Here is a 12,590-nt window from a genome sequence, read left to right as displayed (position 1 = left end):
ATTTATACCCACCACATGTATTGGGTAGTTTCTGTCTATTCTCTCAAAGACTGATGGAAACACTTTCCATCAGGGAAGGACTCCAGGGTCCTGGACCTACCTGTACCATAGAATCAGTCATCTAAGGCCTTGAGACGGCATAATTGGAGATAAATTCCTGCATTTACTCCTATCTACCCTGGTTCTATAAAGCAACTTGATTAGGATGTAGGCTTTCCTTATAGCCACTGTGAGATGATGAGAAGCAATCTCCACACTTGTGTGCTGGACCAAGAGCCACTAGCACAGGCTTATACTGCTGAAGTGAAAATATCAGCACCCCTCAGACCTTGCAGTTTTTGTTTTAAGAGATGCTTTGAATCACTTATGCAAGATATATCCCCTCAGCTGCACAACCATTCTGAATAAGTACACGGCAAAGGAACTTCAGAATCACGGTACTAGTTCAAAGCTGAAGTCTACTAGTCAGAACCAATCTCTGAACTAACCATCATGAGGTTTTTTCTTCAGAAAGCATTCAATAGACAAATGCATTCATCTATTTTGAGATGGGGCTTAAGTCCAATGTGCAATAATGTATACTCTTATAGATACACAAGCACACTGAATTACCACTCTAAAAAGACACTTAGGAACAGCAATACAGCGGTGAATTCTGAAAACTCTGGTTGTTCTTAGCTGAGTTTATAAATAATCAAACACTGTGAGTGTTGCCAGTTTCGTTGCTGTTATTCCTTTTCTATCTGCAGGTAGTTGGCAAGTGGCCGGTAAGTTTCTCATAGATAAAACAGCAAAAATTAGGAGAGGTTGATAACTGGAATTTACCGGTTAAGCAATAAAGCACAATTTGTACAAAAGAAAATACACACCTTCTGGTAATCACCTGAGATTTCAGGACTCATCTCGCATTGCTTAATACCCATTTTCCCCCTCTGCGGGATAGCTTCTCCTCAGAAGCATTAACAAGTGGTAATTACAGAAGTCATGCTGACAACACATAACCAGAGGGACACTGTCAACACTGAATGTCAATTGACCTGGATGTTAAAAATCTCGGTTCCTGGAACCTTTATAATTTAGGTTTCATCTAGCTTTTATTGCATATGTCTTACACCCTACTTTAAATGGTAACTATCTGGCAAAACTTGGAGAATGAAATTAGCCGAGGCTGGATGATTTTGACAAGATGCAGCAATGAGAGGATTATGGTTTTACGAACGCGCCGGTAACGGGCACTCTCTCTGTGGGAGCGACTGATCGTAGGAGTTCAAATTCCTGTGACTGTATTAAACCCATTAGGCACCGTCAGTTCCAAGTGCGACCGACGCCTCCCGCAGCTCTCCCGGCCGCGAGCTGAAGCGACCCTTCGCCTCCCTTACGGCGGGGCAGGCGCCACGCTCTGCGCCGAGGGAACAGCCCTCGGCCAGCTGGGCACGGGGGTGCCGCTGCTGCTCCTCCGTCCTTCCCCGACACCGTGACCCCGCTCCTCCGCCGGGGAAGGCGAGGAAAGACGACCGAGTCCGCACCGCGGCTGCCCACGAGCGGGTCCCGCCACGGGCTCTGCCCCAGCCGGAGCGCAGCGGGCGGGCAGCGGCACCTCCCGCCGGCCGCGGCAGCCCAGCCCAGCTCCGCACCGCACCGCACCGCACCGCACCGCCGGCCGCCCACCCGCCCAGCCCTGCCCGCCAGCACCTGTCCCGCCGCCGCCGCCTCTCCCCCTCCGGCGGGAGTTACCGGGGCGCCCGGCGCCCGGCCCGCTCCGCGCCCGCGCAGGCAGGGAGGGACCCCCCCGGGCCCGGCCGGCGGGACTCACACGGGGTAGAAGGCGTAGGGCGGCAGGGCGCCCTCCTCGCACGGCTCCGCGTCGAGCAGCAGGTAGTCCTGGCTGTCGTTCCGCCGGGCGCCGGCCGCCGGGGAGCTGCTCTTCCGCGGGGCGTAGGGCTGCGCCTGGCTCATGGTGTCCCGCGGCTGAGGCGCCCGGACGCGCGGCGGCCGCCTCAGGGCGCCGCGGAAGCAGCGCGGAACCGGCCGGGGCGCGGCACTGCGGCTCGCTCTCCTCACAGCGCCGCGTCCCCCGGCGGAGGGCGGGCAGCGCGGCGGCCCGGCCCGGCCCGGTTCGGCTCCCTCCGAGCCCGCCCCGCCGAGCCCGGCGAGGGGTCCCTGTGTCGGCCGGCGCCGCCGCCCGCCGCGCCGGAGGCGAGGCGCAGCTCGGAACGGGGGGCAGTAAAGTTTGCGGCGCGTCAGCTGGCGCGGCCGTCCCCGGCCGGCGGGAAGGAGGCGGGAGGTGGGAGGGCGGCGGGCCCCGCTCGCCTTCCCTGCGGGGCTGCCGTGCCCCCTCCGCGCCGCCCCCCCCCCCCCCCCCCCCTCCTCCCCTCCGGCCGCCGCCCCGGCCCGGCCGGCCCCGAGCCGCTCCTGCCCCGCCCCGGCTCCCGGCACGGCGGAGCTGGCGGTCAGCGGCCGCCCCGCTGCCTCGCCCGCCGCCGTGACACCGCGTCACCTGCGCCTGCACGGTGCCGCCTTCTGAGGAGAGGCGCACGTAACCCGCGCCCCAGAGCAGCCCCCAGGAAGGGGGGCGATGCTCTGAAGGCAGCCTCGGCGGCGACGGCGCTCACCTTCAAGCTCTTTGTGCAAAGGATGGATGGCCCGCGGCGGCCCGAGAAAAATCCCGCGCGACTCTTCCCCGAGGGATCTGGCAGGACTGCAAGCGTGCAGCTGGCGGTGAACTCCCGCCGTTCGGAAGCAGGAACGGGTCTTCTTGCTTTGTTTTGGCTTGGAAAGACGGCGTGTGCTGCGCTCGTGTCCTTTTACGAACGAGGTCCATCGGTTCCACAGCAGGGCTTGTGTTTATCGCCTCTAACAATTTCAGATGAGAGAAGGGCAAAATATCACCTTTCTTAGCAAAAAATAGTTTCGCAGTAATAGCGCTTCAGCAAAACTCAGTCCGTCCGCTTGTATTTCTCAGTTCCGCTTCGCCGGCAGCAACTTGTTTGATGGCATGCTTATTTTACTTACGGAGGTTGAGGTAGCTTAAGTATACTAGAATAATTACAAACTTTTATAGGAAAAAATGTCAGGCCCTGAAGAAATAACATATGACCTATAGAGGTCTTTTGCATTAAACTTAACAGACTTGCTACTTCATAAGGAAATATTTATAACTAGGCGTTGTCAATGTACAGTTAAAAATGAGTGCATCCAGCTAAAATCTCTCCCTCATCCCCGGCCATATTCACACATTGAAACTATTGCCAGCGTTTGTATTTGAATAGCGCACAGCCCTTTGCTCTTCAGGCATGCACACCTTCCACTAATCTGGGGACATGCTGAGAAACTAACTGGGCAAACCCCAGCACGATCATTTGCAAAGCATGCAGGCAGGCTGACGTTGCTTGTGCTCTCCACCAGCCTTTGCCAGACCATGGTTTTAATGACTGACTGAGCCACTGAGACTTGTTTCACCTACTGAACTGCAAGAGGAGGAGGTACATAAAGAGATTCACAGCTCTCTGAAGTTATAACAGTATTTACGCGGTCTTTACGTGAGGTTCAGAAATACCTACGGTCAAAGGTAATTCCACAGGAGCTCAAAGTTGCTGAAATTTCTTTTGTCCTCATAGTTATGGCTTTTAAAATTAGACTCCAGTGGGTTTTAGAAATCTTCCTTTCTTTGCAAAACAAGTTTTTCCTGTTAAAGAATATTTTATTTTAAATAGGAGGTTTAGTAGCAACGTTACCATGTGTATTTCATAGTTCTCATGCTAATTCTTATTTCATATTACTATAAAAACAGAAATTATAAAGCTATGTGCAGGCTTTGCACGTGAGAAATATGTTGTTGATAATACCTCATATTTTTATTGTAAGAAAATTGTTTGCCAGTTAACAGAGTACTTTATGATGGGAAGGATTTTAATGTGTTCCACTGCTCTTGTGCATAGCCATTTCATTTAACTTGTCCTACTCTTTTATGAGTAGGTTATGAAGATATAGTGCTTCTTCACTTAGTCTTTGTTGTATATTCCCAAAATATTTGCAGCTATTTTTTTATTTCTCCATTTTATTTCAACTGCTCTACTTGATACTAGACTGGTGTCTCAAACCCTCTCTTCTAGGTCCCTTCCCCCCCCCCCCCCCTCTGTTCTTCCTTGCTCACCCTCTCGTATATTTACTTCTTTTTTAAAACTAATACCATCCTACTTTGCTGATTGGCTATCAGTTCCTTTGATTTCAGAGCCTGCTCAGCCACTTTGTTTTCTTCTGCTTCTTCCTTCAGTCTTCTACTTACTGTTTGAATGCCCCCAGGATTATTTCCCATCTTGCCCATGAAACTTGCGATCTCTCTCAGCTTCCAGGTGAAATTTCTCATTTTCTCAGGTGCTTCCCTTCCTAGATCCCAAGCCTTCCTCGGTCTTCATTCTTATTTCAGCCTCCTAAGCTCTGGTATCACCCCAGGCACTCTTACTTTCTCACCTATCCCAAATCTTCCATAAATTCTGAAGCCACACTCATAAGTAGCAGTGATGACTCTCATAGTTTGTTTCAGACCATATTGCAACAGTGGCACTAGTGAAAAGTGAGAGAAAACAACATGATTTCCTTATTTCTGCATGCTGTAGAACTGATATACCATGAGAATATCAACCAACTTTGACAGGGAAGCCTACATCAGTATTTTTAGTCACTGCTTACTGAAAGTTAACCACAAAAAGCTGCTTCTGAGTATTTGATAGCTGAGAAACATGGTAGCGTTGTGAACTCTTCCAGTTCTTGGTCGTCTCAGTACAAGCTGGTTTTATTATTTTAGATTAACGGCATGTTATGGTCATGGTCATTACTTCTGTGATAAAGGTTGGTTGTTTTGGTCCTTCATCTTTCATAGCAGTGCTATCAAAATGAACTATAAAAAGGAATCTTTACAGAGACACAACTCTGGGTAATACATTTTCTCCATAACAGAGAAAGTACCTATTATCTTGGGAACAGTGGGAAAAAAACCCCTGTACTTACATTGTCTTTTTGTATTCAGTCCAGTGATAAATAAAATATATATGCTTTTCCATCCCTACATGCTTGTCAAGTATGAATTACCTCTAGGAAACCACCTCAGTATGGTGCAGTTTTGTTTCACTTCATCAAGGACTGGTAGGACTTGATAAGTTAAAAAGCTGTGTGATTTTCAGAAACATTGGGCAGATCAAGTCATAGGAACAAAAAATGTTCATCACCTTTGAAAGAGAAAAAGATGCTGAGCTGAAATTCTGAATCTTTACAACCTGATCTATTAAAAATAATAATAAAAAAAAAGAGTCTCTTTCAATGTACTATAGCAACTGACTGGTCTCCATTGACTGGTTACAGAGTGAAAACATGCAGCACTACAGGAGTGGACCATACTTCTACTAGCTGTTAGGTAAGCACACGTCTTCTGAAGTCAGTGGATGTTCCAAGAGTCACAAGATGATGGAAACCGTGGCTAAAGGTGGTGTGTCCTGTTGCACTTATGGTCCTTTGGACGTATTTGTGTCTGAACAGTTCAGGATATAGGAGTGAACTTGCATCTATTTCCTTCTTTGAGTAATAGTCATGGGATGATGATCCATTCGTAACTATCTGAAAGCTAGTGAGGTTACACAGAATTACTTTGGATGGCAAAATGCTGGGTGTGAAGAAGCAGGGAGTGGTCCTTTCCTTCTGTGAGAGACAAGAAAAGAAATTCCTATCAGAGAGTATGACTTTAACTATTCATTATGTTTCTTTCATGTCTTTCCAACATCAAAATGAAATGTGTATATTATTCTGGCTTTGCGAATGACTTGGTGTTTCTGTTGCAAAGATAAACAACATATGCTATTTTTTAATGAATTACCCATTATTGGTATTTATGCAGTGTTTCGTTAGGCATTTAAATTGCAAATCGAATTACAATGAAATTGCTGTACATGTTCTAGAAAAAGTTATCAGATCTTCACTGCAGTCTTTCCCATCCAGATATACATTTTAAATCAGAGTGAATACAGGACTAGAAAAAAGAGCTATTTTCTCTGAGTCTTTATCTGACTTGTACACATATTAACCTTTCATTCTTTGAAATAAAAAATCTATAACCCTGACTGATGATACAAAAATTGCAATATTTCCCCACTTAGTATTTCCCTTATGTGCACCTTTTTTATTACATAATCTGAAAATACATCTGTCTTCTCAGATAAAAAAGAACTGATATATTTAGTGTGAAATGGAAATGTTAGTTTAGAGCTGGCTTAATTGGTTTTATTACAGACAGCAAGTTACAAGCTATTCCATCATCATTCACTCAGTCAAGTATAGTGACTGAGATATTTCACTCAGAAAGATGAAAAACAGAACTGAAAGCTCCTATTCCCTATACAGGGGAAAGGATGAGAGATGGTGCGAACCCGCCTGACGAGTGACAGGCACATTGCTTAATGCACTACTAGAAGTCACTTGGGTACCATGGCAATGAAAGCTGCAAAAGAAGCCATGCAGAATAGCACAGCACCATGATTCAGCCTCACTGAATAACTTACGTAAAGGTTATCTCTATACAGCAAAATATAGGTGCAATTGTATTGCTTACTTGCAGACTAATCTAAACCTGTTTAGGAATAAAAGGAAGTGGCAACATCAACCTGTACTTGTAGTCTGGAAACTTTCAAGAATTCATAGAATGATATTCAGTTGTTCATGTTTAACCAAAGTCTTGTTGCATGAGCTGGTTAGATTGCACTGACAAAGGTACTCCAGCACACGCCACAGTCATGGTTTCCTGGTGCTCTGTTCTGCACTGGGAATACTGTCAAAGATACACTTGTATAAACCAGGAAAGGGGCAAGTCAGTGTAACTGAGCCATGGCCGAGCACTGTCGCTGCTGTGGGTGTGAGCATCACTTGGAAAGTAAAGTATGCTGTATACTGAAGGAATGCTGGTTTCTTGGAGGTGTGAAAGATGTGTAACCTGCCTGCTGGAATTCTTTCCTGCGGCATAGTACAGGACTCAAGACTTGCTTTTTATAAAGCCAGCAAAGTGATCTATTGTACTTGGTAGTTTTGCTAGTTCTCTCCATAAAAAAAAAAAAGAAAGAAGCATTGTCAACTAGTATTTCTAATCACAACTAGTCTCTGCCTTTGCCTAAATCTGAATGAGGACAGAATCACGTTGTGCCACCAGGAAATCTTCCCTGTGTCTAAAAGTCTTCCCTAGTATAGTGCCTTCTGGCCATGCTTCACATTTGGCGCTCATACCTGTACTCCTTTTCTTCCCACAGAATGCTGCAAGTGTAAATTTTAATCGCTGTCAGAAATTACAGCTGGGCCTTTTTTCTGCAAAGGAGAGCTCGATGAGGAGGTGGGCTCAGATGGCTAGTGGATATTGGCACCCAGAGGAGAGCACTAGGACTGGATCACAGAAACAGTAGAAATGTTTTCAAAAGCTGTCCAAAATGTCCTGGCTAAGAAGGCTCTAGGGCATTCAGGGGAAGGAAATACTGAAGGACTTTTGCACTGTAAGAGAGAGGGGAGAGAAGTAGGGTCTGCAGTGAGAAGGAATGAATTTAAGGATGTGTTCCTACCTGGACATTTATACTCAGGACTCTAGTTTGGGGGGAGACAGAGATTTCTAGGAGCATCATTATTGCTGGACTGCCAGGGATGCTCCTACCACCATCACTTACATATGTGTACACACACGCAACTTGCAGGATCCCACTTAGCCATTATCCTATTTTTTGCTGTCAGAAACATAAAATTCTTCTCTACACACTTTCACACAAGGTCTGTCATGCTACATTTGCCCTGGTTTACATGGTATAATTAATTATTGTCAATTAGTTTTAAAAATCTGAAAGGCACTAACACCCACCTGTACTGTATCTACACTGTGAAAGTCAGTGCAGCTGAAATATTGTCATTAAATCCATTGCAGTTTCATTACACATAATGTTGTGGGTTTTGGATAAATACTGTGGTTCCAACCCAGTAGTCTGAGGCATGCTGCTCAAAGATAAAGAACACTACTAGTCATCAAGCCCCTATTCCCATTACAGATAATAAGATACTCCTTCTGTATTATAAGTGAGTAGGAGGATATTTGAAATCAAAACTAGATAAAATTAAGTAGAAAATATCTTGCTTGTTTCCAAGGAAGTGGAAGAGTATTAACTTTCCAAAAAGAGTGTATATGTAAAGGGATGTTGGACCAGAGGTGGTGTACGTTGTGAAAAGTAAGAGTAATCTGACAGAAATCAATAGAATTACAGCATTGCTAAATCAGTATAAGTGAGATCAAAATTAGATTTTTTTCCTTTGTCTACCTTCTGCCATTGCATAAAGAAATAAAATATTTTCAATAACCATATGTCCTTTTAATGACTAACATAAGAGCTTTTCTATGTGGGTTCCATGTTCACGCAAGATAATGTATTAACTTCTGCGTCTTGCCCAAGTGGTTCAAAGCATCTCCTCTTGTTGCTTAATTTTATCAAAGAAGGAAAGGAAGTGATACATTGAAGCCTTTCACGTAAATACTTAACAGAATCAATATGTGGTACTCATCTTGGAGATCTGATATTTAGACCTACCAATGTATAAAGGATAAACAAGTATCATGAATAGTGACAAATAAATTGAAGCTTTAGCAAAAGGTGGTTCTTTAAAAATTCAAAGAAGTATTGCTGACATTTAACCTTTACTGGCAAAGAAGTGTCTTTGCACAAATGAGTTGTTTAGCTCGGCATGATCACATAGTGCCATTAAAGTGATGTGGTTAATAAGAGTTGAAACATTTTCTGTTTCCTTTTCATTTTAAACTAAGTGATCTTTGTAAGCTGAAGGTGTGAAGCTTCTAATAGTGAGAAATGTATGGTCATCTTTTTCAGGGGATGACTAGCAATCTTGAGTTAGCCCTGTCATTTTAACATTCAGGTTTGTCTCTACGCCATATTGAGATGACACCAGTAGTTACTCTAGCTCTCAAACCAAATACCATGCATAGGGATATTATTTTATGATTTTGGGAAGGGGGTCCCCATGCTTATTGATGATACTTGTATAACAGTTATCAGTTATCTGCACAGCGTAACACTAGCAATTTTCTGCCTCCTTTGAGAAACAAAAACACAAATTGTGAAAAATGTGTTGACAGGAGACGAATAGAAGAGATCTGTTATATTTAAAAGCAGACTAACTCTAGTGAGTACCTCCTGAACATGTCTCACTGCTATGTCAACTTCATCATTTAGGAATTCTGACATGATGGATATTAGTGTTGCAATGCTGCCTTCAGGATGGAATTTATAATCATTGATATCTCACTGATTTCACCCTGCTGTATTAAAAATCCTGACTCAGAACACTTTATCTGTCAAAGATATCTTTTCTAAGTTATCCACAAATGATGTCTTATTTATGTTTTCTCCGAATTACATATGTGCATCATGTTCCTTTATAGTAAATCAGTTTCTACCCTAAGTTTCTTGTTAGCAATGCTCTAAGAAATAAAATAATCTAGTGTGGAATTATATTCCATTTTGCATTTCTGTTTCTTTTGCTACAAGTAGATGCTGCATTGTCTTATTCAGTGACTTCAGTAGTAGAGTAGAGGGCTTTAATGCTTCTTGGCATTAATTTTTTGAGGGGATTCCACCTCCTAAAACATAAGATGCTGGGGGTTTTTTTCTTGTAATTCTGAGGTCTAGAAAGCATCAGTGTTACTGAGAAAACATGATGCAGTATCAACTGCCATCAAGCTGAGAATTTCTTTGAACTCAGACATGTCCTTTTATTTGTTTGTTGATGCTATACATCTGCCAACTATCAGAGGGACTTTCCCTGCTGGTTCCTGCAGGCAGGCCTCTATTTTGTGTATTTGCAGTGTAGTTCTGTCACCCTATCTTCTATGTGTTCTTCCTACAGATGATTGGCCTGATCTGTTTTGTCTGGAAATCAGGGAAAAGGGAGTTAGGGAAAGAATGTTGTGTTGCATGAAGGGATGTGCAACCTAAACCAGCTCCACCTGAGGACCATGAGCTTTTCCCCGTTATGTGCACCACCAGCCTTCCCACCTGAGTGACTTTCTGGTTCCTCTACACTCATGGCTTCCATTATTTGGCATTCACATATTTCTAGATTAGTAAGGGTTTGTTTGAATAACTGATTTGAGAAAAAATTCATGTCTGTAATCACACATCAGCAATTACATATGGTCGAGATTGTTCAAGAAAAGACAGTTACTTTACTTGCTGTTATTATTTTCCTTTTTTTTTTTTTTTTTTGAAGTTCCACCATGCATTCATAAAGAAGAAATAATATCATAAAACTTGGATAATTATTTGCTTACTGTAACTTTAGAAAAAAACCACCAAACCAGACTTCTGGGATGAAGTTTGTTTACATACATTAATTGTTGAATTATATTAAATAAATTATAAAATATAACATAGAGTATATATAATATAGCCATATATATATCTTGAGGAAGAAAACATAGATATGATATAGATATGATACAGAAAATGTAAGACTGTCTGCTACATAGTGGGTTTGTCACAAACAATTTGACAAGCTCTACCCAACGTTCTGGATAAGATCAAGTCTTGTATAAATAAATTCCCTTTATGTACATCCTCCATCTGACAGTTTGAGTTGTGGTGGCATCTGCCAGGACATGCTTTGACAATCAGTTCTACCCATCGTTATTTCAGACCTCAATGAGCTGTCACTCTGTGTCCTGCCACCAGACAGGACAGTCAGGTGTTTAATTACATTTTACCTGTAGTTTATGAAACTTAAACTGCACGTGGCATCAGCGTGTGAACTAGCAACTGTGATATGGTGCACAGGAGATTTTCATTTCATTCCTTCCCTTCAGTTTTATGCCATAACATTTCTGTTCATGATGTCTTTTGGGAAATTGGTTGGTTGCTGTAGTAATTAGCCAAAGAAAGAAGGGTCTTGTTCACCTCATTTATTCTTAAAGTGCTAGGCTTGCTTTCTAAAACCCAGATAAATACAAACTCTGGAATATGAGATGTTAAAACATATTAGATGCTACTGGTCTCTACACAAGTGTTAGACTGTTACAATATTGGTTTGGGGGGAAAGTGGCATGACTCCAGGATAGAAAATGTGCAACATTTCTGTAGATTTTGTTTGCTTGGAGTCATCACGGCTGTTTGCAATATGTACCTGTTCCTGGGATGACAAATCTAGCAATCAGTGCACCTCTGGGAGGGAAACTCATATGCCTTATTCCATGAGTGCCAGCCTCACTGTTTTGGGCATTTCTGAGACAGCGTAAGTGCTAGTGAGTGGGCACTGCAGGGCTGCCAGGTGGTGAAAGCTCAGTCTTTATAATCAGAGAACATTGCTATCCTGACAGCTGAGGTTTTAGTTAAATGCATTAATACCAATTTTCACTAAGCAAAAGGATATTAAGTCTGACTCCAGAAATGCTTCTGAGACACAACTCACTGGACCGTTAGGGGAGAAAAAAATAGGGGGTGGGGGGGAGAGAGATAATTTTATGTTTGCCTTATGTTTGTTTTATGTTTGCACTGTCTTTAGGCATGTATTACTGTCAGATGCAGAACACTAGGTTTGGCAGATTACTTGGTCTTGTCAAACATGATTATTCTTGAAATGCTAAATTATTACCCCCTTCAGAGGTTATATCACTGACATACACAAGATGCTTATTCGTTGTGTCTGGCTATGCCACTACAGTGTCACAAAATATACTGTTGCAGTTTACACTATTTTAGTAATTCACAGGTGTCACAGGCCTCTGGTTTGACTACACCATGATACATAACATTTGGCTACTATTTTTACGACATGGCACTTCAAGAATAATGGTCACTACTTATACAGCTGGTGAAATTTCTTTGATCCAGACCAAATAACTTAAAAAAAATTACAATGAATCATACTCCTTTGTTAGATACAATGAAGCTACTTCCACTGCTGAAGTGTGTTATATATTTTACACTGATATTATTAGCTTAACTGATGGATAGATTTAAGCTTGCTACTTCTAGTTTTGATATATCTATGATGTTATAAGCAATGGTAAAGTCTAATGGTTTGAGGATTTTCTTCCATAATATTTCCAAGAAGGGCAGAGCCCATAAAACAGACTGTGCTTTAACATAGACTTTTTATTTCCACTTCAGGAGATAGGACACATCTTTTCAACTGGATCACTACTCTTCTGTAGAGAGGATGTTTGCTGTGAGAAATTTGTTATTATTTGTTCTGGGAAAATTCTGATAGTATGGAATGATTTAGATAACACTATAACATAGAACTGAGAAAATTAAAGCATGTAGAAAATTATTGCAGTCCATGGAAAGCTACAAGAAATGTATTCATTAAACACAGCATCACGTAAGTAAAATCAATTTCAATCTAGAAAACTTAAAATATGAAACAGGTCATGGCACATCTGCAGTTTCTCTAAAGAAAATTTTCCTTCTGATGGACTGTACAAAATGCATCACAGTGTTCATCTGCCTAATCCTTTCCCAAACTATCTGCAGTATCAGTAAAGTAATACTGGCTGGGTGTAGAAGAGG

General features: G+C 42.8%; 1 protein-coding gene across 2 annotated transcripts in view; it reads right to left on the bottom strand.

The window, feature by feature from the left end:
* TRPC6 (transient receptor potential cation channel subfamily C member 6) overlaps nucleotides 1-1,956 on the bottom strand; it is a 105,103-nt gene extending 103,147 nt beyond the window's left edge. Inside the window, exon 1 of one of the 2 annotated variants that reach the window (XM_049823138.1) lies at nucleotides 1,814-1,956. In XM_049823138.1, the coding sequence (XP_049679095.1) occupies nucleotides 1,814-1,956 (143 nt within the window). The remainder of the gene's footprint in view (nucleotides 1-1,813) is intronic. The other variant, XM_049823139.1, reaches the window with a different exon arrangement.
* Between the last annotated feature and the right edge of the window lie 10,634 nt (nucleotides 1,957-12,590).

Source organism: Accipiter gentilis, chromosome 19 (assembly GCF_929443795.1).
Source record: "Accipiter gentilis chromosome 19, bAccGen1.1, whole genome shotgun sequence".
In the NCBI taxonomy this organism is placed as follows: Eukaryota; Metazoa; Chordata; class Aves; order Accipitriformes; family Accipitridae; genus Astur; species Astur gentilis.
The sequence above is the reverse complement of the archived record's forward strand: the minus strand, read 5'-3'. Positions and strand labels throughout refer to the sequence as shown.